Here is a 27,982-nt window from a genome sequence, read left to right as displayed (position 1 = left end):
TAGTAACTTCTTGCTTTGTGACAGTACAATCAGTTCATGGAAGCAGGGAACGGCATGCAGGCGCCGGACGAGCTTATAGACCAATTTGCATATGCACAGTATGTTACCTTTAAACAGAAAGCTACTCTTTTTTTAATCTCCGACAATTAAGAGTTTAGATTGCTGAATACGTACATGTCAGGAAATCTTTGATTGCGTTAATGAGAGTCTTGATGTCTTCAATGTTCTTATGCATTTGATCCTTGGCTGAGACAACTTGATTTGTCAAACGCAGAGTGTGGCTTTTCATTTGTTGAGCTTTTTGGTCGATATTTTCAAGCTGGAAATAAGCACAGGTTAAATCGTATCACATTCTCCACTGGTGATGCTTTTACAATTTGGAATCAATGTCAAGATCTTGCCAGTTATAAATAGCCAAAAAAAACGGGACATTCAAGTATTTATAGTTGTTGTCAAGGTTCAGTTGCTGAAAGTAGCAAATATTGCAAGTCCACCAGAAACAACTTTTAAGGAAAACGATTGTATTGAAAGCTACATGAAGGGAATATTATATAACAGAATATCTTATTATTCTGAATATTTTTAAAAATATTGATACCCTTTTGGCAAGCTGTGAGATTCTGTTGGAGATATCAGGTAGGGAACTACTTCCTCTCTCGGCATCTTCAATAGCTTTCTCAGCCAGATGGAGTGTTCCCTGGCAGTTGATACCTTCGCAGGTTGCAGGACAGAGGTCACCATGACACTTTTCTGGAGTGCAAGCCTCCCCCATACCACCACCACAGACCTGAAGAAACACCATAATAGTTCATAAATCATAAGGCAATTAGTAAATCTTCAACAAAAAAAAGCCATGATAAGAATACTTAAAAACAGTCTTTGCAAAGTGCTAAAAAGAAAATCCAACAGATTTTCACACTTTCTGGGTGCAAGAGTCTGCTGTCTCGCTACAATACTTGAGTTGAGACAAATTGTGAAGAAACTAAGTTTGCACTTCCATGAAGTTTATTGATTAGAAGCAAAATTCAGCAAAGTGCTAGTGCTCAGATTTTAATATTTTATAGGAATAAAACTCCTACCAATAATTACTGAATTACATACTAACTGAACTGGTCGCAGTTGCATCCATGTTTCCAGGGCTAAACAATGAAGTCATGTTTACATTACCTCATCCAAGCTAAGGACTGGTTTCTCTTGTGCGTGAAATTCAGGAGTCTGAACTATTTGAAATTCTAGGACTAGATAGCACTTTCACTGTGCATCACTGAGCTATTGAAAATTGGAGTGCTTGTGAGGAACAAGACATTCAGTTGCAAATCAAACAAATGTTATTGGGGATGAAGATAGCAAATCACAAAGAGAAGTGTTTTGGTGGTGTTACTATTAAGTTCAGACATAGAATGAAATGCAAGTGAACTACATAACAGGAGAAATATACTTAAAGACATTGCATTGTGCCTGTTATGACAGTTGACTTGTTAGAGGATTCCTTAACTCATCTAATCCCTGTGTACTGTAAATGCTGTGACATTGTTTAAATTGTCAGCTTTTTCGAAGGCGAGTATAAATGTGTCAATTCAACTGCTTTTTGGAGAGATCATATATCTGTATTTGAATGGAACAGACAATCCCACCACAATTCCACTATTATAGCTGCAAATTTTACCCACTACCAAATGTTCTTTCTGCTAATTCATATATTCTGCGATTTAAATAGCCCCTTACTTTGTTGATGAGAGGATTTATATTGGGAGACTTCAGACCATCTTTCAGCTTCTCCAGCTTATTCTTGTTGTCTGTGTTTACATGTTTAGTAAGTTGGTTTGCAGTTAGCCGTGCTTCTCTAGATTTAAGAATAGTAGGTTCCACACCAACAACCCTGTCCTTTGCTTTTCCAGACTGTAGATATGATGAAAAAATGTTGTTGAATGTACCTGGTGAAAATATAAATAATCAGTAACACTAATATAAATAGCCCGTGTTGAGGCATCAGTGTTCAGAAGACAAGTGAACTGATTCATTCTTTGTATAATTATTAAACCATTCCCCTCATTTGTGAGTTGCTTTTTCCTCACAGTCTTAAGCTGCTATTCATACCACCTTCTGGGGAGTCAGGGCAAGTACCATATTCCCAGGAGTCTTCTGATACTGGTCCATTCTAGTCTTAGAACTGTGCTGTGGAGAGATCATGATGCAGCAATATAGCTCCAATTCTCCCTCATCTCACTGAAAGCTCCCAATGTTAGGCTCAGAACTTTTTCCAACTCTTTGGTACACTATGCCAACACATCAATATCCAGACACACAAAACTACTATAACTTCAAACAATATTACTTTCCAAACATCTTTCCTGTCCTTCCGAAGCTATAACTTCAGGAATTAGTCTGGCCTTTTATTCTTTGATACCTGGCATGTGGCCTCTGTCAGGGTGAGTTTTGATATAGCCATTTATGCTTTATTCCAATCTGGGGGTACACCAAAATAAGATAGCCCAATGCAGACATCCATAGACATACATCTTCAAGAATTTACAGCATCCTGAGCATCCTGCAGCAGAAAACCTCATTAATTTGTTGTTACTTTTGTGGATGCCCACAGGTTCAGAAATTAGTGAGACCTAGATAGATATATTGATGGATATACAGATTTTATATAATAGGCTGGTGTTGGGTGACACTTGGTTGAGGTTTGAGGGGTTAAAACAAAATGTATTGATCGTAAGCATAACCCAGAACAGCACATAGAGGAGACCGGAGCTGGTTAGCCTTCTAAATGGACATAATCATGACAATGCATGTAAAGTACTGTAAATGGAAACAGTTTGCATTTTTAATTGACAAGGTCACTAGAAATGGGCACTAGAAATGGGCACAGCAGGACCTTCATTAGATTTGCAATTGAAAGCATTTATCAACTGGAAACTGGTTCAACCTTTTAATGAGGTATCAAACTGTAATTGTCTCATACCGTTTATGCTCATATAATCATATGGTATCCTGCAAAGTGTATAAGTATGTCAAGAAACCTTTGTTCATTGAACAGTCTTGTTCAAGCTGTATCCCTGTATGAATATGTTAAAATAAAGTTTTTACCTTGTTTGGACTCTTAAATGTCGCTGGGTTGAGTCTCACTTGAAGAACTACAATAATTTCTTAGCCAGCAATATAGTTTATCTAACAACCCAAACTGGAATTAGCCTAAAACTTTCTGGGTCACCATGTCCTCATCCATTCTTTTAATCTCACCCCTTGCTTTGTACTCAAAAGACCCTCTGATCTTTCCTCCTCCTGCACATCCACAAATAACGACCCTTCCCCTCCACCATCATCCCCATTCTGATTCTGAATGATCTGTCCTCAGCAAAGGCCTCAGCTACATCCCCTTATGTGCCTATTTCAATGAATTTCAAACACAACACCACATTCAGTTGTTCTCCCATCATCATTGTCTCTGTGTCCATTTTATGGGTGGACATCCTCCACTAGCAAAGATTAACTTTTTACTTCCTCCCATTTTCTCTCTTCACCTGGAACCCTGCCTCAATCTTTTAATTGAGAACTGCCTGCATATCATCGGATCTCTTATGTTCACTGCTTCCCTCATAGCCGGTAACCCTTGAAAGTGCCCCTTTCTGGTCTATTCCATACCATGATCTTAACTATCAAAGGTTACCATTGTCATTAAATTATACTTTAGGTTAAAATATATCTGCCCTTAGGTTATGATGTTGAAAAATTTGTTATTTACTGAAATAGAAAAATTATATAGATTCCAGAAGGTCATACCTTGGTTGCCTTGTGAACCTTCACTGATGAAAATGTCAATTTTTTCTTGTGTGGTCTGTATTTGACTGTTGATGTTTTTTATATTATTGTCCAAGACATTCATTTCAGTGCGTAAATGATAACTTTGATCCACAATATTAGTGTCAAGATTTATCTGGTCAGCTTCTGTCCTGTTTCCAAACATAAGCAATCAGACTGAGGAATAGAACATTGAACATAGAACTGCACAGCACAGGAATGGGCCCTTTGGCGCATGATGTTGTGTCGAACATGAAGTCTATATCCCTCCATTCCTTGCATATTCAAGGACTTATTTAACAGTCCCTCAAATGCCCTTATCATATCTGCCTCTTCCACCCTCATATCTCCTTTGAGCTATCTCCTTCTAGCCTTAAATTCATGCCGCCTAGTATGAGACATTTCAAATATGATCTTAACTATCATAGGGTACCATTGTCATTAAATTATACTTTAGGTTAAAACATATCTACCCTTAGGTTATGAATGTTGAAAAACTGGTTAGTTACTGAAATAGAACAACTACATAGATTCCAGAATGTAATGCCTCAGTTGCCTTGTGAGCCTATGCTGATGTTGTGTCGAAAATGATGCAAGATAAAGATTGAAAAAGATTCTGACAATCAACCCTATCTATGCATCTCATAATTTCAAGACTTCTATCACATCTCTCCTCAGCCTCCACCACTCAAGAGAAAACAACTTGAGTTTTTCTAGCATCAGAGATAATGGGAACTGCAGATGCTGGAGAATTCATCCAGCCTCACATTTTATTATCTTGAGTTTTTCTAGCCACTTCTTACAACTTATACCCTCTAATCCAGGCAGCATCCTGGTAAACCTCTTCGGCACCCTCTCCAAAACCTCCATGTCCTTTCTGTAGCACCCAGAACTGAACACAATATTCTAAGTATGGCCTAACCAAAGACTTATGAACCGGGTTTCTGACTTAGCACAGCATCATCTGGCAGGGGAGTAGCGAAACACGGATGCTACAGAAACTTTACGAGTGTTACGAGTATTATCATGAAGTTCTCCCAATTGTATTTTTTTGCTCCAATCTCAATTGTAATACAGCCATAGATAGAGATTGACCATGTTGACGTAGATCACACTGGGATTATTATACATTGAAGTCTGATGTTATTGCAGCCTTATGCTCCAGACAGAGGATTTGTTTTTTAAACACAAATTTCAAGATCAATGAATCAGTCTAGATTCAGGCGCTTGATTCTGCTCCATGTCCTTCGGTTGTGATTAAGCCAGATTACTGTCAGAGAAAGGGGAGCTGAATGTCTGTAAAATCTTAACAACAACTTCAAACCCCAGTGAAGTCATTACGTACATTTAGAGGAGATGTAAGGAAAAGCTTTTTCACTCGAGGTAATGGGCATCTGGAACTCACAGCCTGTAAGGGTGGCATAGGCAGAACCCCCATAATTTAAGAAGTATTTAGATGTATGCTTGCAATGCCAAGGCATACAGGCAATGGGCTAAGTGCTGAAAAATGGGATTGGAAAAGTTAGTTGGTTGCTTTTGACCAGTACAGACATGATAGGTGGAAGGCCCTTTTTCTGTATTGTAGATCTCTATGACTCTGTTTTTGCCACAGGAATAGCTTGGAACATGAAGTCTGGCGATACATAGGTCCAGAATAGATTTTTTACTTCTGTATGTCTTACCTTGCTTGAAGCTGTTAATATATTTATACACTGTCACAATTTGAAATTGCAGTCACTGTTGTGATTATTATGATCCCATCTGAAAGTACTATTGGACAAGTCAGATCCCAGAGTGATATCTGGCTTTATGGATCATAGATGTATTATTTTGCTTTGTCAGTTAATGAGGTAGTTAGTCACTGAGAAATATTCACATGAGACTGCAAATCTTCTTTAACAACCAAAGATTTTTACACAAAAGAAGAAATAACAGGATCAAACCTAACTAACTAAATATAGAAAACAATCAACAAAATCTAAAGCACACAGCAAAACAAAATTCCAACCTGATTCCCAAAACAGAGGTAATAAAATGTGAGGCTGGATGAACACAGCAGGCCCAGCAGCATCTCAGGAGCACAAAAGCTGACGTTTCGGGCCTAGACCCTTCAGAGAGGGGGATGGGGTGAGGGTTCTGGAATAAATAGGGAGAGGGGGGAGGCGGACCGAAGATGGAGAGAAAAGAAGATAGGTGGAGAGGAGAGTATAGGTGGGGAGGTAGGTCAGCACCTCCCAAAACAGAGAGTCCAGTGCAGAAAACTGCACCCCTAACTCTACTCCTTAACTGACTCATTACAACCTCTTTGAATTGTTTCGACATACCTTATAATGTGAAGTGTAATCATTGCTGTGATTGTTGTGATTGCAAAGCTATATAGTGACAATAAATTAAAATTCAATTTACCCTACCTGAGCTGATTGTAGTTATTGTACACTTCGGTAATCGTGTTGTCTGTCACAGCTGGGTTGCTAATTATTGCTTGAACTTGTTGCAGTTTGTTATCAAGGTCACGTATCTCAGAATCATAATCATTTCCCTCTTGAGCTGGCAGCTTTGCGTTAACCAGGGCTTTGTGTCGAATATTCAGTGTGCTTATTTGACTATCCACAATCTGGAAACATGGGTGACACTGGTTGCAGTTTGGAAAGTCAGAGCAATAACCACGAAGCTGCTGGCACTGGTTACATGATATCCCTGTGATACCTGCACGGCACAGGCATTGTCCTGTACTCTTGTCACATCCGCTAGCCTCGGTACCTCTTTGGTCACAGTTGCACCCTATCAGGACAATAAGTTTCAAAGAGAGTTGACTCAGTGCATCCAACCATTGTCATGTGGCACCAATGTTAATAATAGAATTTGTAACATAATTAAAACCAGAATACGGGTTGACTTAATTTCCAACAGAGCAAGACTTACAGATGCAGATATTTCCACCTTTATTTCTGCCTTTTTCAGGTTGTCCGAGCTGGGAAATCGTTTAATAATATAAGGAGACGCATCGGAAGATACGTGCTGTTAGCAATCTAGCATGTTGTTATTGCCTACTCATACTTAGAAGGTGATCGGTTAATGTTGACTTTACTTGTGGTCCTCCATCTAAGGCTGCTAAGGAAGTAGCAGGGGAGTTAAACATAAAGGGCTGGGTGAAAGAGAAAAATATTAGACAGCGCGGTGAGAAAGCGGGAGGTTGGAATTAGATTACATGACGTGTCTGGTCAAAACCTTTGTGCACATTTCATGGGCCAGGCATTTCAGATTGTGTGCTTGCCATTTATGCTAATGAGCAAAATATCAGCACAGAATAGGCAGAGTGACAGAATTTTACTCATGATTCCTATTAATTTGAGTGTCTATGTTTTAACTGCTACTCTTAATCAGCCCACAACATGGAGCTCCTCTCTAGTTAAACAGAAAGCATCAGAAAAAGCTTTCCAATGTTATAGGATCACAATCAACTTCCTTTGGTTGGCATTTGGATCTGAGTAGAACTGTTTCCCAGTTGCAAGCAGATAACTGCAGAAATGAGAGAGAGATTGAAAACGGATCAGAAGCAATTAAAACAAAGTAATAAATTAAATGTTTTAAATGATTTTTCTGAGGTACTAGGATGAATTTTCATAATGTATTTTGTGATGAATTACAATTGAGAAGATCTAGAATAATGAACTAGAGGAGAGAATAAGACAAGGCAAGGGTGAAGTTTGAATGGGTTGATTGATTAGCAAATGTAAACCTGAATTTTTAGATATTATCTAGAAGTTATTCTTAGTAGCGACAAATATTGGGAAGGGTACATTAAGGTTTCTAGAGTGTGGAAGTTGGGGGTATGGTGTCATCTATATATACCACAGTGGCAGAAACTTTCCACTCAAACATTGTCGTAGCAGAATAATCTGCCTATGTTTGCCTGTTCCATGTCTCTTCCCAGGCAGATGGACTCTGATTCCCTTTATCACCTTCTGTATATTTACCTTACGTACTGATTAGCCCTGTGTCTCTTGTTTTCCATTGTCTCATATTAATACCACATCAGCCATTCAGCTATCACCTACTTCCCTTTTAAATTTCTAAAAGTTTGCTTCTCACATACATCCTGATCTTTTTATATATGTATATGTTTGCCCCCTTCCCCATGTTCCTTTCTAAATCCTATTCACCATTACTTCTTTTTCTGTTCTATTGAGGATTTATTCTTGAAACATTAAAGATGATAGATTGTCCCACAGAAGAGGCATGTTTCCAGCACTTTCCATCTTTGCTTTAGAGATTATGGGTGGAACCTTGTTGTGGTATCAGGGGCCTTGCCTGTCAGGTGGCAAAGTGGTAGGAGACCGCAGTACATCTTTTCAGGAAGGCCTGCTGAAGCACCAACCAATCAGGTGAGGGTATAGCCAGCTCTGAGCCTTCCCCTGGAAACAGGGTCCAAGGGGCAAAGATCCCATCTTGTGAGAGCTGCCAACCAATCAGAAGCCAGAAGCACTAGTACTAAGCAATACCACTGAGGAGGCAGTGGCTGTTGCTTGAAGGACAGGCCCCAGAGTCTGAGGAAAGCAAAGGAGCCAGACCACAGATCAGTCTTTTGGGTGAGTTGGGGTTGGAAGAGATTTTGAAGTAGGAGTCAGCAGGGTAGGTGGTTCGGAAACATGGGCAGGAAGTTGGTTGTCATCAGGTGCTGATTGCCTTCAACTGAGATCCCCTCGCACTTAGAGGTAGGAAGTGGCCTGCACATGGCAGCAGGCCTGCCTTCAGCTGAGTTAATCTCCCAGTGGCAGTGAGATGGGGTCCTCAAATGATCGTTAACTAGTCACTCAAAGGTCTCATTTGGCAGCCAAATAGGAAGGTCAATCGTGAATCTTCCTACCTGGAACTGAGTTCTGGTGGAGGTGGGAGGGCAGCAGGTTTCAGTAATGACACCGTACTTCCTAAAGTCTTCTTAGGCAAGCGATTTTAGAATAAACTTCTAAACATTCTAACACCTTCTCTGTCTAGCCTTCGAGTTCATCACCGGTGAGATAGAAGATCCTTTCGATGTGACTTATTTTAGTGTGAATAGACCAGTTAGAAAAGTAAAGTATGAATACTGTTGCTGATCCAGAGCAGAACACAAAGTCCCATCACTGATAGTCAATACCTAGCTGAAAATTGACTGTGTTAAAACGGTGTTCTGCCCTTTTTTTAAACACCTCTGATCAGATGATCTTTTGTCATTACACCATAGGTAAATGTAAAATGTGTTGTATTATGCTTCCAAATGAAGAATAATTTTGAGCCAGCATCTTGCTCATTACAATGTGATGTGGCACAAGAAAGCATAGTTAACCTCACTATAGCTTCACAGTAATTTCTTCTCCCTTCTGACTTTAGTCACTGTAATTACTATACAAGGGCCAATGTCTAAGCCATGGTTTGGGGTAAATAAAATGAACAGGATTTGTTTCAGAAACATACAGGCATTTAGTCAGCCAGGACAGTTTAACAAAAAGCTCCTAAGAAGGATCAATCAGGGTAAAGAGACTTGTTTTTATTAAAGGCTTTCGATACTTACGTACACATTCCGTACCCCAACTGTAATAGTTGTCTGGGCATTCTTGTAAATTTGCTCTTGCACATGTTCTTCCACTATTTGCTGTCTTACATGGACACTGACCTGTAACCTGGATAGAACAATATGGTAACACATCAGTAGCCTGTTGCATCATGCCTGGGTGAAGAACTCCAACATATGTACCTTTTTAGTATTTCAATGAGGGCCATTCTAAAGGCATGTTGTAAGCAATGTGTGTACAATGGCATGGTAACTGAACACATCAGTGAGACACTTTTAAAAATCATCCAAGATAAAGACATTGTTTTCAATCCCAAGTACAAACTGTAGATTTTAACTTACACAAACCCATAGACTTAATTCAAAGATGTCAAATAATGTTAAGTGAGGTTCCTGTCAAGACTCTCAGATGTTTTACTATGTTAAAAGTGATACATAAATGCAAGTTGTTGCCGATCACTAACTGAGTCTCACATGCGAGTTATATCACATCTTAGATGCTTCAAAAACTGGAATGAACCATACATCTAGCAAATCATATCTAAACACATTCATGGAAATATATTGGTGTAAAATTGCATTTCATAATTTTACATTTACAGAATGTGACCATTATAGTAGCACTTCAATATGCAATGCATCATGAACACTGAGTTTAAGGCCATGCTTTACTTTCCTCTATCTGAAGGTATAGCATCAACAAAATCTGCAAGCCCTTGCAATGAGAAAACATTACAAAATTATTTTTGGTGGCTCACTTCTGACTTTTTTTCACATTTGGTAAATGCTGGTCTTGCAGCAAGATGAGAATCACTCAGAAGAATAAAAAAAACTCTAAACTAATTCACAAGAAGAATGAGCTAATTGCTGCTCAACTTAAACACTGCTTTATTTCGAATGAGTAGCAGCATTTTTAGTGGTGTGCTGGAAGTTATACTGTACCTCATCACAGCGTTGGCTGTAAGAGTTTCTGGAATCACACCTACATGGCTCACAACCAATTCCTCTACGCAAGTTCCAGAAGCCCTCAGCGCACTGGTCACAGTTTGGACCTACCACATTTGGTAGACAATTACACTGGCCTGTGGTGGGATTACAGCTGCCATCAAGTTGCGATCCCAGTCCATTGCATGTGCATTCTGAAAAATAAAGGAAATCCTTACAAAATTCATGTTAGAATATTCTTTTACCTATAATTTATGGGGCAGATCTTCATTCTTAGATGTGAAACACACATTGTATAAGTGGAGGAAACAGGAAAGTCAGTAAGTGGGCTGTATGGGAGAAATAATCTGTCTTATTTCAATCTTAGATTTGTTAAAAGAGGATAAAAATCTGTGTGGGGGAAGAAACACACTTTGCCTATTGTCACTCAGTGTTTGTCTCAATGAGTAGCACAAATATCCAGACATAAATCAAATTTTATGCCACTTTTCCTATAGTCTCCCCCAAACCCATGAGTATCGCCTTTCTAAGACAGTCAGCCAGGGCTCACGGAAATGTGAGGTAGATTCGTGGAACAGCCATTATACTTGGTCATAACAAGAGCATCTGTACGGAATCTTTTAAAGTGGATAGACTCTTGCGCTGAAACCCCTACAGGGTTCAGGGTGATCAGGAAACTCTTCTGCTATTATCATCTGCCATTGACATATTAGAACGACTTATACATTGATGCTCATGACACCTTCCACAACCATCACACCCAAAAGTGGGATTTAAACTTAAAGCTTCTGCTCCAGATGTGGGAGTGCTGCCATCGTGTTACAGGATTTCCTGGCTCAGTGGTAGCTCTCCTGTTTCAAGTTAGAAGAATCTCACTCTGGAAACCTAGCATAAACTCGAGGCTATACTAAGTGTGGATAACTGCAATGTCAGAGAAGATTTTAAAGCAAGATCCCAGTTTCTGAAGAATGGTCACAGACCTGAAACATTGTTTTTCTTTCTCCACGTATACTGTCAGACCTGCTCAGTTATTTTTGGCGTGTTCTTCCATTCTCCATCTGCATGCAGATGGTCATAACACAACCATGGTAGAATCTTGAAGAAAAATGAAGCTCTTCATAAAGTTCATAAAAACTTATCTGTCAATTATCAGATCTGAAACAGGCTAGGTTTGTTCATTTCTGACTGTGAGACAGTAAGTTGACTGTTTTGCATAATGCAACTGTGACAATATTTACATTATACAGATTGTGTTTCTCAATAACTAAAGGGTATGAAACTTCAAAGATAAATGCAAGCTCTTTCTGTTTACTGTACAAGCTTTATATTTGTATTTAGCATGCCAATGATCCCTGTGAGTCCTGAAATTACTTTATTGTGGTAAGTTTATTGCTTTTGAACTGGAAAGTCTGGCTTTTGACGTGCTTTTTGATTTTCCTAAATTGTAAATTGGATATCAAAAATATATTTCCTTGTTCCTATAAGTGACTCCTAATTTAATGTCAGTTACTGTTGAGTTTGATGACATTCTCAGCATGACCAGTTTAAATACAGTGATAACATTTAAATTTGGGATATCAGGAAAATTGTGGTAAATTGGAAGTTTGACATTTTTTAAGCAATCTATTGGTCTAGAATCTTCTTCCCTAACTCTTTGCTAACACTAATTTTGTTACTATATGTAATTCACTTACGAACACAGGCATCAATTGCTGTAATATCTCGTTGAGGGTTGCGATAGAAAGAGGGTTTGCATTTTTCACAGTTGTTTCCCATTGTATTGTGCTGGCAGTCCATACAGACACCACCACTCACTCTTCCGCTGGCTCTGTATACCTCGGGATCAAAGCGACACATTTGCGAGTGATTGTTACAGTTGCATTCTGTAGGAGAAAGTACGGAAAACAAATTATACCGAAGCACCTCTTCCAAACATTATCTAAGTGATCATTCAAGAAGTAAACGATGCACAGCAACTTTGTCTTTCTAGCTCCATGATTAGGAAACTACACTGTTGTGACAACTACTTGGAAACCCAAAGTCCAGTCAAAGACCTTACCTTGCTGTCTGAATAAGGATTGTTTTAATCAGTTATAAGGACGTCATGGAAACATACTTTCATCCATTAATTTTGGTAGATGCAGATGCAGAAATGTTTGTTCCTGAATTCGATGCACTCAAGGTGTGTGAAGTTTCAAAGTAGGAGCAAGTATTGATATATATTAGCACTAATGGGGGGAAGCAATGGCCTAGTGGTATTATTGCTGGACTGTTAATACAGAGACCCAGATAACATTCTGGGGACTCAGGTTAAAATCCTGCCACGGCAGATGGTGGAATTTGAATTCAATAAATATCTGAAATTAAGAGTTTAATGATGACTGTGAATCCATTGTCGGTTGATGGAAAAACCCATCTGGCTGACTAATGTCCTTTAGGGAAGGAAACTGCCATCCTTACCTGGTCTGGCCTACATGTGACTCCAGACCCACAGCAATGTGGTTGACTCACAATTGTCCTTTGCGCAATTAGCGATGGGCAAGGAATGCTGCCGGTGATGCCGTCATCCCGTGAACGAATAAATAAAACAAGTAAAATAATAAGGGGTATAGACAAACATAAATGTATTGGTATATGGAAGGGAGCTGATTGGTGCAGTTTGGTAGGCATAAAGTTAGGTGTAAAATGAGAGTGTGGGATAGACAGTGCAATGCTAATCAACATGTAAATGCCATGTAACCCCTTCTACAGAATCAAAATCTGAAGTTTAGCCCAGGGCTTGCTATTGATATTATTTTCAAATGAATGGCAAACTCATGAATAATAATATTTTTAATTAGCTCTCAGAAATCAGCATACGTCCTGCTCTACACAAATACTCCACTTTAGATCCAGGAAACTCTTCCTTGGGGTCATACAAAGAATCAAAGGTATTTACTCACTTTTACAAGGATTAGTGTTGTAGTCATCAGCTGGTTTCCATGGTTGGTCATTGTAGAAACTTGCACATACCTCACAGTTTTTACCTGCAGTATGGTGCTTACAGACACATTGTTCTTGAACCTAAGGGAAATGGACAGAGTTACTAACAACACTACTCTAAAGATACAAGCAAGTGTCAGAGGCCAGATTCTGACTTAATTGTAGGGATCATCTAGACTTTCTCAATTCTACTGAAGGATTTACATGGATACTCATATATACAATTCTTGTGTTGAAACACTTCTACTAATTTTGATTTGAAACATGTTTTGTGGTAGAGATTAGAGTTAGCCTCATTCATGGAATAAAATTTAGATGTTTCATCAGATTAGCCCCGGCATTTGCTTCAGTGTCATTTTTCCTCTTTGCATTCTGAAATTCAGAAGTTAAGCATTGTGAAAAAGAAAATTGAAGATGAAGTATTTGCCTTCTATTCATCAGAACCAGGATGCAAGAAACAGACTTGAAAAACGAGGTACTGTCTTATCCGGCATGAGAAGTAGGTGCTGATTTGTTGGACTATCATTGGCAAGGAGTGCAGGAAGAACAGTCAACTGGCAATCATATTTCTCATGCTAGGCAAGTAAGTTTTGATTGGTGAGAACATTACTGTGAGGATGTAGTCAAGTAAGTTTTGATTGGTAAGAACATTACTGTGAGGATGTAGTTAAGAATTAGCTGCCCCGATGATAACTTTATGAAAATGTATATGTATACAAACTTACCTACATACAGCATGACTCGATATATTTATACATGTAGTTTCTAGTACATACAAATTTATCACAGTGTGAGCCTGACTGATAATCTTAAATTGGTTTCTGTCGTAACTCTTAGCCTGGTCTTGACCATTTAATAAATTATTTCCACTCCTGTATTGATATATTGCTGAGTTTGGGCTTTTATCACACATTCAACAAAATAATGACAGAAATCCTGAAGCATAATTAGGGTGAGTTACTCTAATTGATGGTTTTTGACAAATTAGGAAGGACAAGGTTTATGTTAGGCTGTAAGAAGTACTTGGTACTTTAGGTGTGATTGCATTTCATAATTCTGCTATTGTACAATTTCTTGAAATGCAAATATGAAATGGTAACAGGATTCTCACCATTTTTCTTGGCCCACGGGGAGTATACACAGAGTTATCTTCTGAGGTGCAACTAGATGCATGTCCGTTACAGAAACAGCTGCCTTGAATCTTCATATCATATACAGCATAAAAGGTGTTGGCGTTACTAAGCTCTTGGGATAAAACTGGCTTGTGCGGTTTGATTAGATTAATCCTCAGGTTTGTAAATGGTGTCATGTCTAAAAACAGAGACAATGTTTGTTTATTTTTAAAAAAGGCAAGTGTTTGTGATTCTTCTGTTTGTGCTGAAACTGTAAAAGTCAATTTTATATTATAAAAATGGATGGGGCTTATCGAGAACAATCATCTGATTGCAAGTTTTAGGCAACAAGGCTGTGGGATAAGGCATTCAAACAGACAAGGTATATATAGATAAGTTTTGTGGTATATTGAATAGCTTCTGTGCCAATGCAAGGACAATTAGAAACACATAGTGTATGAGCAAAACTTCCAGTTATTTTAATTACTGTATCTGTATATGAAAGTATCATAAAACACAGATCAAAGTTGAGAGATCATAAATGCAAATTGGAATTTATCTGGTTAATAAAGTATCTTACTGTTAATCTTGTTACTCTTTGAACCACTGATATAATCAGCCGATTTGAGGGGGTTAAAAGTAACCTAAAATCAAACATGGGAAAAAAAGAGACTGTCAAAATACGTGTTTCAATTGATACTAGTTTTCACAAATTGCAGTTGAGCAACATATTCAACAAACACAGTTGGTGATATTTGTGAAATTATCGCGTTATCAGGTCACTGACTGATATTTTACAGTTTATACTTCAGTGACATGTTTATTTAGTCTGTCAGCTCAAAGGCAGCGTGGAGAGTTTGTAAATAGAATGATGATTCTGAAAACCAGTTGCTGTGGCAGGCTGTACCTGCTCATCTGATGAATCTTGATTCCTTGTCTGTTCTTGACAGCGCACATCATCAAAGCTCTGTGATTGCCCTGTTTGTATTTGAGGGAAGGAGGCAGCACAGTCATCTGCAAAGTACTGGTAAGGTTTCCAAGTTTGACCAAAATCTGTGGAGCGCTCAATCATCATGGCTGCTGGCCGTGGAGACTGAAAAGAAAAGTACAGCAGAAAATATTAGAAGTACTTTCTTCATCAATATAATTAAAATTAATTGTGCTCAGACAAATTAGGAGGCTCACTTTTGCGCAGAGATAAACAAATTCATAATTCATACCCATTGTAGAGCACTCTAATTCATTCCTGAAGCATGCGACATAAAAGTAATCAAGCTAAATAAAACAAGTGTTTGAGATTGAGCTGAAAACAGGACAAATCTTGTTGATATCTTTTGCTGTGCTTTCATCAAAACAATTCACACAACATACCAAAGTAAAAGGAACACAATATTTATGCTGCATCAGAGGAAAATGCTGATTGATTGACAAGTGGATTCTGATTGGTAGGAGTATTGCCATGGAGAACGTACGTGTTAATGATGACTGATAATTAACTGCCATGCTTTGTTTAACTTTTAAACTAGGCAGGTTCAGTCTCATTGATCAAGGCACTGTCCTAAGAAATGAACCACAGAATGGCTGTCATCTATTTTATTGGCTTGAAACAATCAGTGTGCGTACATGTGCTTTCTGTCTGTAAGAACATGATCTTTGTATTAATGTATGTTGCTTCCATTGTACACAAGAGCACCATGTTACAAGTCTGACTAAATTGCTTGTTAGCACAATTCATTGCACACTCAGGATCATTTAACAAATGTCATTCACTTCTGGAATCACATCTAATGCTGGACATTGTGTTGTGGATTTTGATGTTGTCGGCTACTTGGATAAAGTCAAGAGTTGTAACAAGAATTACAAATGGGAACTTCAGTCAGTCTTTCATTGGATATTGATGTAACTCAATCAGAGGTCACTGCCAATCTGTTCTTCCTTTAATACAATTTAACAGTGACAAGCAACAGCAGAACTGGAAGTAGGATATATAGTAACAGTGGGAAATAGAGGATAACTTTGAGGACAGCATAAAGACAGAAAGAACTCAATTTGTAGTAAAAATAATCCATTTGCAAATGTATTTAAGAATGCATTTTACCTTGAATCGTAGAAGAATATCCTTAAGCTGGAATTTTCCATCCATGTCTAACTGTATAGACACTTGTTCCTGATCTGTAAATGCAGAGACAGTCGGATGATATGAATCAAACAAGCTGTACAATGTATTGCAGAACAGAAGTCACTTGCTGTTTTTATTTCCTCTAATCCTTCACAACAGTGACTCAGAAATTGACCCTATGCCCATGTTGTTTCCTTGGTCCATAAAAATGTAACAGACCTTACCTCAACCATTTCCTGAGACCAAATACTCTTTGCCAGACCAGCCTATTGCTTAAAAAAGCTACTTTTCTTTTCAGCCTCAAGAATTATTTTAAAATTGATCATGTCTCATCTTAGATCCCTGGGAGAAAATCGTATTTTCTGTATCCAGTGACAAGAAAGGAATGGCAGTATATTGCCAAGTCAATGACTCATGTAACTTGAAGGTGGCATTGTTCGCATATCTACTTGCTTATTCATCCTTCTAGGTGGTAAAGATCATATTAAGAGATGTTGCCTAAGAAGCCTTGGTATTAAATCACATGACATCCATGGTGCATTGGTGGTAGGGGGGCTTTTCTTATTTCAATAATGGGATGCAGGCATCGCTAGCTAGGCAGCATTTATTACCCAGCAGGCAGTTAAGAGTCAACCAAATTGCTATAGGCCTGGAGTCACATGTAGGCCAGACCAGGTAAGGATGGTAGTTTCCTTCCCTAAAGGACATTTGCGACAAACAGCAATGGATTTGTCATCATCATTAGATTCTTAATTCCAGAATTTTTTAAAAAATCAAATTCAAATTCCCTCGTCTGCCATGGCAGGATTTGAACCCTGGTCCCTAGGATGTTATTTGAGTCTCCAGATTAACAACCCAGCAATAATACCACTAGACTGTCACCTCCCCCTACTGTTCAATGTAGTGATTGAGTGCTAATTAAAAATTAGAATATTTGCTTTGCCCTAGATGGTGTCAAGCTTCTTGTTAGAGCTCTGCTCATGTAGACAAGTGAAACACACACACACACACACACACACACACACACACACACACACACACACACACACACACACACACACACACACACACACACACACAAGCACACTGGCAGTTGAGTGAGTTACCTGCTTCAGAATACCTGATCTTTGACATTTTATAGTCACCCCAATATTTATGTGACTGATCCAGTTAACTTTCAGGTCAATGGTTCCATAAGACTATGAGAGAAAGGGGCTAGAAAAGGGAGTTTAGCCCTTGAGCCTGCAGCACTATTAAACAGGATGATGACTGATCCATGACATTACTCACATCTACTTTCCTGCCTTTTCTCCGTAACCCAATGACTCACAACTCTCAGAGAATAAATTCCTCTTCATCTCAGTTTTAACTTGTGCCCTTTAATTCTGAGATGATGCCCTCTGGTCCTAGACTCTCCATGAAAGGAAACACCCTCTCAGGTTTATCCGATCCAATTTCTTAAGAATCCTATACGCCTCAATCTTAACCCTAATCCTAACCCTAGTCCCTCTCAATTTTCTAAATTCCAGTGAATAGAATCCCAACCTCTTTAGCCTTCATTGATAAGATAATCCCTCCATATGGGGATCATCCTAGTGAACCTTCCTTGTACTGCCTCCAATGAAATAATGTCTTTCCTCAAATAGTTCCTTCTAGTATTTTGACAGTGGGGGATTCAGCAATACCAATGCCACTGAGTGCCAAGATGAATTAGTTAGACTGTTTATGGTTGAAAATGGCCTTTACCTGGAATATGTGACATGAATGATACTTGCAGATTCTCAGCCCAAGTGTGAATCTTATCTAGGTCCTGTTGCATATGACCATGAAATGCTTCATGAATTGAGAAGTTGAATGTGCAATAAAGCAATGCAATCATTAGCAAACATTCTGACGTCTGAGTTTGTGATAGAAGGAAGATAATTGCAAATAGGTTATTATGTTGTGGAGCTGTTGCTGCAGTGTTCTGGGTCTAAGATGATCACTTTTCTGGTGATTGAGCGTAGACTAATGACTTAAGTTTCTTTGTGTTTTTCACAGAAAGTGTGTGTCGAACGTTAGGCCAGCATTTATTGACAATCCTTAATTGCCCGTTAGAACAAGTAATGATACATAACTGGAAGACCATTCAACCCTTTCGCCTTCTCCATCATTCTACAGGATCAAGGATGATCTCTTTGTGCTACAATTTCCAGATTCCTATATGAAGGTGATGGGAAGACACCTTCTTGATCAATTGCATTGAGTGGTATATGTACATGGACTCACGGTTAGAATGGATTTATCCTGATTTTAATACTTAAATTTCTTCATGGTGCTGCTTCTTCCTAGTTCTGTAATATCCTGAAATCATTGTGAGAAATCTGTAGGTTTCCAAGATTGGCCTCTTGGGAATACCCCAGTCCCTTCATTCCACACTTAGTAACTGTGCTTCAATTGTCTGGACCTTATTAGCTTTCAATCCTAAAACCTTCCATGTCCCTCTCTTCCTTCATTAAAATCCATCTCTCTACATGGTTTTGGTCATCCCTTCTAATCTTTCCTTGAAAATCCACATTCTCCACATTCTCAGAATACTCTTTTGAATTGTTTGTGCTATTTCCATTATACACCTTCTTGTTATATTTCAATGTAATTTTAATTGCTACACTTTTTAGCAGAATGCTATTCTTTGATACATCATTTTCTTTTCTTTTCATTTCAGGACTCCATTATTTTTACACATTACAAGTTGACCCCATAGAAGTGCTAATGGGAACTACAGATGCTGGAGAATCCAAGATAATGAAATGTGAGGCTGGATGAACACAGCAGGCCCAGCAGCATCTCAGGAGCACAAAAGCTGACCTTTCGGGCCTAGACCCTTCATCAGAGAGGGGGATGGGGTGAGGGTTCTGGAATAAATAGGGAGAGATGGGGAGGCGGACCGAAGATGGAGAGAAAAGAAGATAGGTGGAGAGGAGAGTATAGGTGGGCAGGTAGGGAGGGGATAGGTCAGTCCAGGGAAGACGGACAGGTCAAGGAGGTGGGATGAGGTTGGTTGGTAGGAGATGGAGGTGCAGCTTGGGGTGGGAGGAAGGGATGGGTGAGAGGAAGAACAGGTTAGGGAGGCAGAGACAGGTTGGACTGGTTTTGGGATGCAGTGGGTGGAGGGGAAGAGCTGGGCTGATTTTGGGATGCGGTGGGGGAAGGGGAGATTTTGAAGCTGGTGAAGTCCACATTGATACCATTGGGCTGCAGGGTTCCCAAGCGGAATATGAGTTGCTGTTCCTGCAACCTTCGGGTGGCATCATTGTGGCACTGCAGGAGGTCCATGATGGACATGTCATCTAAAGAATGGGAGGGGGAGTGGAAATGGTTCGCGACTGGGAGGTGCAGTTGTTTATTGCGAACCGAGCGGAGGTGTCCTGCAAAGCGGTCCCCAAGCCTCCGCTTGGTTTCCCCAGTGTAGAGGAAGCCACACCGGGTACAGTGGATGCAGTATACCACATCTTTAGATGACATGTCCATCATGGGCCTCCTGCAGTGCCACAATGATGCCACCCGAAGGTTGCAGGAACAGCAACTCATATTCCGCTTGGGAACCCTGCTGCCCAATGGTATCAATGTTGACTTCACCAGCTTCAAAATCTCCCCTTCCCCCACCGCATCCCAAAACCAGCCCAGTTTGTCCCCTCCCCCCAGTGCACCACACAACCAGCCCAGCTCTTCCCCTCCACCCACTGCTTCCCAAAACCAGTCCAACCTGTCTCTGCCTCCCTAACCTGTTCTTCCTCTCACCCATCCCTTCCTCCCACCCCAAGCCGCACCTCCATCTCCTCCCTACCAACCTCATCCCACCTCCTTGACCTGTCCATCTCCCTGGACTGACCTATCCCCTCCCTACCTCTCCACCTATCTTCTTTTCTCTCCATCTTCGGTCCGCCTCCCCATCTCTCCCTATTTATTCCAGAACCCTCACCCCATCCCCCTCTCTGATGAAGGGTCTAGGCCCAAAAGGTCAGCTTTTGTGCTCCTGAGATGCTGCTGGGCCTGCTGTGTTCATCCAGCCTCACATTTCATTATCCCATAGACGTGCCTTCGGAGGTAGTATGGAAATTTAGAATATCGTGTGCTGGGTCAGTTCCTCAAATGGACATAACTCCTAAAGATCTGCCAGCTTACATATGGAGGTGAAGGTATATAGAATAGCAATTAGCACTTCATTGTGTGCAGCAGTGGTGCTTTGATGCAAGAGGGTCCTGTGCACTGTAAGGTGCAGCAGTCACACAGTAGAGTGTTCGGGGACCATAGAAACTGCTGTCTGTGCTACTGTAATGAAGCCACAGGGCTAAAAGTGGTTTCACCCTCTGCACTGTTGGCCAGCTGCTTATTTGAATACCCAATTTTAGGCATCCTCAAACTTTGCCTGAATTGTTCCCATCTTTCCCAGGGACACTGCAGGCCAGTCAGAATGTGGGCCTCCCATGGAGCCTCCCACCTATTGTCTTTGTTTGGAGGTGAACATAGAGATTGGCTATCCCCTATCAAATTGCAAAGCTGTGTCCATCTGTGACCTCTGTGGGGCTGGGATTTGCAAATGGTACTAACATTTCAGAGCTAATAAGATTCTACCCAATTAATCCCATATTTGAAGACTTCTTACCTTTGACATATTGGCATATTCTTTGATTTGTTTAGTCAATTAATTTGGCCTAGATTCCTTCTTATCTCACTGGACTTTATCTTTTTCAGTCAAACTCCCTTATCTTTCTAGTTGAGTGAGCTGACCCTGGCGGCATGACATCTATTGGCAACTTGTCACAGTTATGTTGCTGAGGCCAGAGGACCAATTTGTTGCAATCTAAAGTCTTCCTTCCCAGAGTGCTGGATTAGTTCCCTGCTGCAAGTTCCCATTCTGTAAGCCAGTCTGAAAAATGTTTTGGCCTATTATGTACTAGATCAACTGGTTTTTCAAATTGCTGTATGCCTGACAATTGCAGAAGCACAACCACAGAGTGGGCAGCTTCAAAAATCAGCCTAATTAATCCAAATTATGCTCTATAAATTGGAAACTCCATAAACCACATTGCTACAGCTTCCAGGTCAATTCACAGAGATTTGTTAAAGGGTGTTCACTATTTTGAACAGGGTTTACCCTTTGAGTAATTATATTACACTGAGCACAACAAGATTCAAATAAGGTTTTATGTTGCAGTGTAGTGAAGCATAAAGGAAATATCTCAAAGCTGGACAAACAATACCTACCTCTGGAGTTAAATTGTCTGTTCAGTCCAGGGCTACACAGTATTGCTGGCTATACCAGGAATTGCACCCACTTCAAAATTAACTTATTCTGGTCCTGTTTCTAACCCTATTATATTGTGTGGGAGGCTATTGATACAAGAATATAATTCTTCGAACACATGGTGTCATCCTTTACGAAGGTCTTTCCATGTAAGGAATCACTAATCTTACCATTTTCTGATTGCCACCAGCTCCTCAATGCACCTGAAGAAGCCACATTCTGAATTCGATGACTGTTTGTGGAATAGACAGGATTGTATTCATTTCTTGAGTCACAGATGCAACACTGCAGCAACTCCTAAGGCACAAAGAAAACATCATCTCAAAGGGTCATTTCAACTGGTATAAAATATTTTATTAGCTGCTTCCGGAGCCAATAAAAAGATGAATCTTTTATTCAACATTTATTGATTTTCTTCTTCAGCTGACACGGTGTTGGCAAAGGATTGTTGTAATTCATGAACCATTAGTGCACCAAAGTAAACAGAATTGGCTGATTTCAACTCTTCCACCTTTAACCTGATGATAATACAGAAATGTTGCAATAGTCAAAGATGGATTTGTGCACTGCCCACTTGAAGTAGTTAACTGTTACAATTCTATGTTAATGGGATGAGCGTGCTGTGTTTGGAAAGGAGCATTTTCACTACCCTGACTCTGATTCTTGAGCAGGGTATCACCAACAAGAGTCTAAAGATTTGTTGGATCTTCAACTATTCCAAATTACTTGCACAAATCTTGCTAAATACTATTAACCTTTAAGTTCATTACCGTGGCTTCACAAAATTTTCTTGAAGCATAATTATGAAACACACTCTATTTTGTAAAGTAACTGTGATCTCCCTGTGCGCCAACTTGATGTGATGGAGAGGCTTGTGCCCTCCTACAATTTTTTGAATAATACTGTTGGAAATTTCTTGCTCCTGGTAAGGCCACTAATGGTGCCAAGCTTGGGATGGTGGGGTGAGACCAGTCAAAAACAACTGCACCTCCCAGTCGCGAACCATTTCAACTCCCCCTCCCATTCCTTAGATGACATGTCCATCCTGGGCCTCCCGCAGTGCCATAATGATGCCACCCGAAGGTTGCAGGAACAGCAACTCATATCCCACTTGGGAACCCTGCAGCCCAATGGTATCAATGTGGATTTCACCAGCTTCAAAATCTCCCCTCCCCCCACTGCATCCCAAAACCAGCCCAGTTCATCCCCGCCTGCCTAACCTGTTCTTCCTCTCACCAATCCCCTCCTTCCACCTCAAGCCGCACCTCCATTTCCTACCTACTAACCTCATCCTGTCCCCTTGACCTGTCCGTCCTACCTGGACCGACCTATCCCCTCCCTACCTCCCCACCCACACTGTCGTCTGCACCTACCTTCTCCTCTATCTATCTTCAGTCCACCTCCCCCCTCTCCATATTTATTTCAGAATCCTCTCCCCATCCTGCTTTTCTGATGAAAGGTCTAGGCCCGAAATGTCAGCTTTTGTGCTCCTAAGATGCTGCTTGGCCTGCTGTGTTCATCCAGCCCCACACTTTGTTATCAAAGTACAGTCCAACATGTCCTCTGCAGGATGAACAAGTGGGAGAAGACTGTGTCTGTCACTGACCGCAGCAGCAAGGCAGTCCCCATCATTGTGAATCAACAAGTTACTGAAATCTGACCACCAACCTGCAAACATTGTGTGTAAAATACCAGCACCCCAAGGTAGCATTCAACGAAGACATGAACAAACTTCTACTGGGTCCACTGGCCAAGTCCTATAGTGTTGGAGATTTGACAAGTGACCAGGTTAGTTAGCTGCAAGTTCCAAGTCAGTTCAAACTGCACACATGTCACACATGCATGAAGGTCCTTGGACACTGGTGTTGGGACCGTGGTGTCTTTGAGAAACAGCATCTGTGGCTGAACAGTCCATTTTAGAATACTCCCTGTTGGTTCCAAATGTGGAAAGGACTGGAGAAGATTTCCTGAAAATTGACTGTTCCAATTTCTCCAGGCTGGTGAACTACACAATGTTATATCTTTGAAATCACCAAGGAAAAAAAAAGTGACCAATTTATCTCCATGCAGTCTTTCTAATTATCTTGAAAGACCAACACCATCCAGGATCCTGGGATTTCTACAATGCTGGAGGTCATTAGCAATATTATTCAAAGCCTGAACCTGGATTCAGTTGCAGGTCAATCCAAGAATTTGTGCTGGGATCAATGTTATACAGATGACCGATGTCTTACAGGTTATCAGGGTCCAAATTTCAGAAAATGCGGACTATGATACTTTGGAAATGAAACACTAACATTTATATATTTAAACTTTTATCACATTTCTCTAGATCATTGTAGAATCATAATTATCGTGTTTTCTTCAAGAAAAAATTCTACAAGAGGGAGATCAATGCCCCAGCTGCTAAAGAGGAGGAAGTAGCTTTCTGCTTGTTAACTACTGTACCGTCAGTATTTAGGGAAAGTAATCCAGTGATGTGGGGGTAACTCTCTGGGGATATAGGCTGAAACTAAAATTAAATTCAATTATTAAATCTTGAATATAAAGCTAGTCTCAGTAATGGTGACCATGACCATCAGTTGCAAATGCAATAATTTGTTCAGTAATATCTTTTTATGCTTACAGAAGGAAATCAGCTATTTTTACCTGGTCTGGCCAATGTGTGACTCCAGACCTACAGAAATGTTGTTGACTCTTAACTGTCCCAACCAGTTGCATAACTCAAGAATAATTAGGCTAGGCAAAAATACTGGCCTAGCCTGCAAAGCCCCCGTTCCATGATGGAATTTTCTCAGTCTAAAAATAATCTCACTTAAATCAACGACTTTACATTTTAAAGCCAATATCATTTGCCTTTTAGTCAAATGACATCTAGCTGAAAAATAGCTAAACAAGAGGTACTTCAAAGATGTGACACACGTCTTTATTCACCATAGTTCAACAAATTTAGGAAAGTTTTCCACATCACATCTCTCACCATCTATACTTGAATTGCTACACGAAAGCCAACAAGAGGGATGAGCGGGTACAATGGTCTTGCTTAATGCAGGAGGTTTTTGGTGCCAGGCTATTAACTTTCACAGTGAAAACAGCACTTTAATATCAGCTGTCTTCAGCTTTTAATAAGCATTCCCCAAACTGAATTATAAATCACTTGCAACAGAGAAGCAGGACCATGGAATTTCTTATTCCCTCCAAATCTGGAACATTGGAATATATGTTGCTTTATTTTCTGTATCTTGCTTTACAAGTGTCTGAGTCGTTAAGGTTCTATTATAACTTATTGCATGATTTTGTGTAGTTAGTGTACTGACCAATCCGGCTAGAAGGTTTTCCATGAAATCCCAGTGTTCTGAATGTTCAGCAGCACGTAGTCATTGTTTAAAGACTCTCCTGTTGCCAACTGTATGTAAATTTTACAGAAAATTGGCAAATATGGAGACTGAATCCGCTGGCAGTATTTTAGTGACTGTTGCAATGTTTTCCTCAAATGAACATAATGGGGATTTGCCGTCAGAACATATTTGTGTCCTTAAATGTCCTAGACGTTTAGCAATGCCTGCTTGTGTGCCAAACATTTCAATTGTATATTTTCCATTTGAACAGCCATGATATATAAAAGTTTATGTACTTCATCAACCAAGCTTCTCTGCTCAACTAAAAATGTTGCTTCATACAAATGATTCGGTAATTTACAATAAATTCTGCAATCAATGCCTGCTTTGATATGTTAGTTTTATTGCCAAATTTATCCCTATTGAATAATGTATTTACGTTTGGAATCGTCTATAAGTTATTTAAAACTTTTGTTTAAATTTAATCAATGGGGCACTTGCTAGTTAATTGCTAGTTAATTTGTAAATCTATTCAAGAGTACTGAATAAATTAGGCACATGGAGGTACAGAAGTAAATTGCAATTCTTATTCACAATTTTAAAGCAACTGTGGTACAAAGTACTATTATAGAATTAAGTCTGATTTAAACAATACAAAGTATACTTTAGGAATTAAAATGAAATTACCCATTGTCAGTTCCACGGAAATTATTATATAGATTCAAGTTTTCGAGCAAATCTTATTAGCAGATCAGCAACTATTCCTCAGAACATAAGAACGTAAGAACATAACAACTAGGAGCAGGAGTAGGCCATCTGGCCCCTGAAACCTGCCCTGCCATTCAATAAAATCATGGCTGATCTTTGAGACTCAGCTCCTCTTACCTGTCCACTCACCATAACCCTTAATTCTGTTACTGTTCAAAAGTTTATCTAGCCTTGCCTTAAAAACATTCAATGAGGTAGCTTGAACTGTTTCACTGGGCAGAGAATTCCACAGATTCGCAACCCTTTGGGTGAAGAAGTTCCTCCTGACCTCAGTCCTACGTCTGCTTCCCTTTATTTTGAGGCAATGCCCTCTACTCTTAGTTTCACCTGCTAGTGGAAATAACCTCCCTGCCTCCACCTTATCTCTTTCCTTCATAACCTTATATATTTCTATAAGATCTCCCCTCATTCTTCTGAATTCCAATGAGTATAATCCCAGTCTACTCAGTCTCTCCTCATAATGCAACTCTCTCAACTCTGGAATCAACCGAGTGAATCTCCTCTGCACCCCCTCCAGTGCCAGTATATCTCTTCTCAAGTAAGGAGGCCAAAACTGTACACAGTACTCCAGCCGTGGCCTCACCAGGACACTATGCAGCTGCAGCATAGCCTCCCTGTTTTTAAACTCTGTCCCTTAAGCAATGGCAGACAAAATTCCATTTGCCTTTTTAATCACCTGCTGCGCCTGCAATCCCACCTTCAGCGATTCATGCACAAGGACACCCAAGTCCCAGTGTGCTGCAATTTTTTTTTACCATTTAAAACATATCCCATTTTGCTGTTATTCCTAACAAAATGGATGACCTCACACTTATCAACATTATATTCCATCTGCCAGACCTTTGCCCACTCACTTTGACTATCTAAATCCCTCTGCAGAATTTCAGTGTCTTCTGCACACTTTGCTCTACCACTCACCTTAGTGCCATCTGCAAATTTTGGCACACCACACTTAGTCCCCAATTCTAAATCATTGATGTAAATTGTAAACAATTGAAGTCCCAACACTGATCCCTGAGACACACCACTAGCCACTGACCGCCAACCAGAAAAACACCCATTTACCCCTACTCTTTGTTTTCTACTGGTCAACCAATCCTCTATCCATGCCAATGCATTACCTGTAATACCATGCAACTTTATCTTATGTAGCAGCCTTTGGTGTGGCACCTTGTCAAATGCCTTTTGGAAATCCAGATACACCACATCCACAGGTTCCCCATTGTCCACCATCCAAGTAATGTCCTCAAAGAATTCCACCAAATTAGTTAAACATGACCTCCCCTTCATTAACCCATGCTGGGTATTCCCAATGGGACAATTTACAACCAGATGTTTTGTTATTTCTTCCTTAATGATAGATTCAAGCAATTTCCCCACTACCGAAGATAAGCTAATTGGCCTGTAGTTACATCCTTTTTGTTCTTTTAAACAGTGGTGTCACATTGGCTATTTTCCAATCTGCGGGGTCTTCCCCAGAGTCCAGTGAATTTTGGTAAATAATTACTACTGCATTTGCTATTTTCCCCCATCACCTCTTTTAATACCCTGGGATGCATTTCATCAGGGCCAGGAGACTTGTCTACCTTTAGCCCCAGTAGCTTGACCAACACTGTCTCCTTAGTGATAATGATAGTTTCTAGGTTCTCACCTGCTATAACCTTCTTGCCATTAGTTTTTGACATGGTATTTGTGTCTTCCACTGTGAAGACCGACACAAAATAACTGTTTAATGCCTCAGCTATTTCATCATTCCCAGTTATTAAATTAGCCTTCTCATCCTCTAAAGGATATTATAACAATAATGATAATACAGTGGCTAACAGGCTATTTGTAAAAGAATTGTGATTTTGCCATTGTAAATGTTCAGTTACAGAAATGATTCTTGACTCCCAAGTGGCTTAAGAAAAGTTTCTACAAGTGGGTGATCAATGCCCCAGCTGCTAAAGAGGAGGAAGTAGCTTTCTGCTTGTTAACTACTGTACCATCAGTATTTAGGGAAAGTAATCCAGAGATGTGGGGGTAACTGGCAATATAGGCTGAAACTAAAATTAAATTCAATTATTAAATCTTGAA

At 39.8% G+C, this 27,982-nt stretch overlaps 1 protein-coding gene across 1 annotated transcript in view; it reads right to left on the bottom strand.

Annotated features, from left to right (window-relative positions):
• The window catches only part of LOC125462720 (laminin subunit beta-3-like), a 73,472-nt gene that overhangs the window by 8,618 nt on the left and 36,872 nt on the right, over positions 1 to 27,982 (bottom strand). The window contains exons 5-18 of the mRNA XM_059653262.1: positions 21,971 to 22,097; positions 16,493 to 16,566; positions 15,302 to 15,487; positions 14,975 to 15,038; positions 14,394 to 14,593; positions 13,243 to 13,363; positions 11,995 to 12,183; positions 10,298 to 10,494; positions 9,356 to 9,464; positions 6,216 to 6,585; positions 3,787 to 3,956; positions 1,726 to 1,934; positions 599 to 787; positions 175 to 319 (exon numbers count right to left, since the gene is read on the bottom strand). Coding sequence (XP_059509245.1) covers positions 175 to 319; positions 599 to 787; positions 1,726 to 1,934; positions 3,787 to 3,956; positions 6,216 to 6,585; positions 9,356 to 9,464; positions 10,298 to 10,494; positions 11,995 to 12,183; positions 13,243 to 13,363; positions 14,394 to 14,593; positions 14,975 to 15,038; positions 15,302 to 15,487; positions 16,493 to 16,566; positions 21,971 to 22,097 — 2,350 coding nt within the window. The remainder of the gene's footprint in view (positions 1 to 174; positions 320 to 598; positions 788 to 1,725; positions 1,935 to 3,786; positions 3,957 to 6,215; positions 6,586 to 9,355; positions 9,465 to 10,297; positions 10,495 to 11,994; positions 12,184 to 13,242; positions 13,364 to 14,393; positions 14,594 to 14,974; positions 15,039 to 15,301; positions 15,488 to 16,492; positions 16,567 to 21,970; positions 22,098 to 27,982) is intronic.

This window comes from Stegostoma tigrinum, chromosome 21 (genome assembly GCF_030684315.1).
Source record: "Stegostoma tigrinum isolate sSteTig4 chromosome 21, sSteTig4.hap1, whole genome shotgun sequence".
In the NCBI taxonomy this organism is placed as follows: Eukaryota; Metazoa; Chordata; class Chondrichthyes; order Orectolobiformes; family Stegostomatidae; genus Stegostoma; species Stegostoma tigrinum.
Note: the sequence above shows the minus strand (reverse complement) of the source record. Positions and strands in the feature narration are given on the sequence as shown.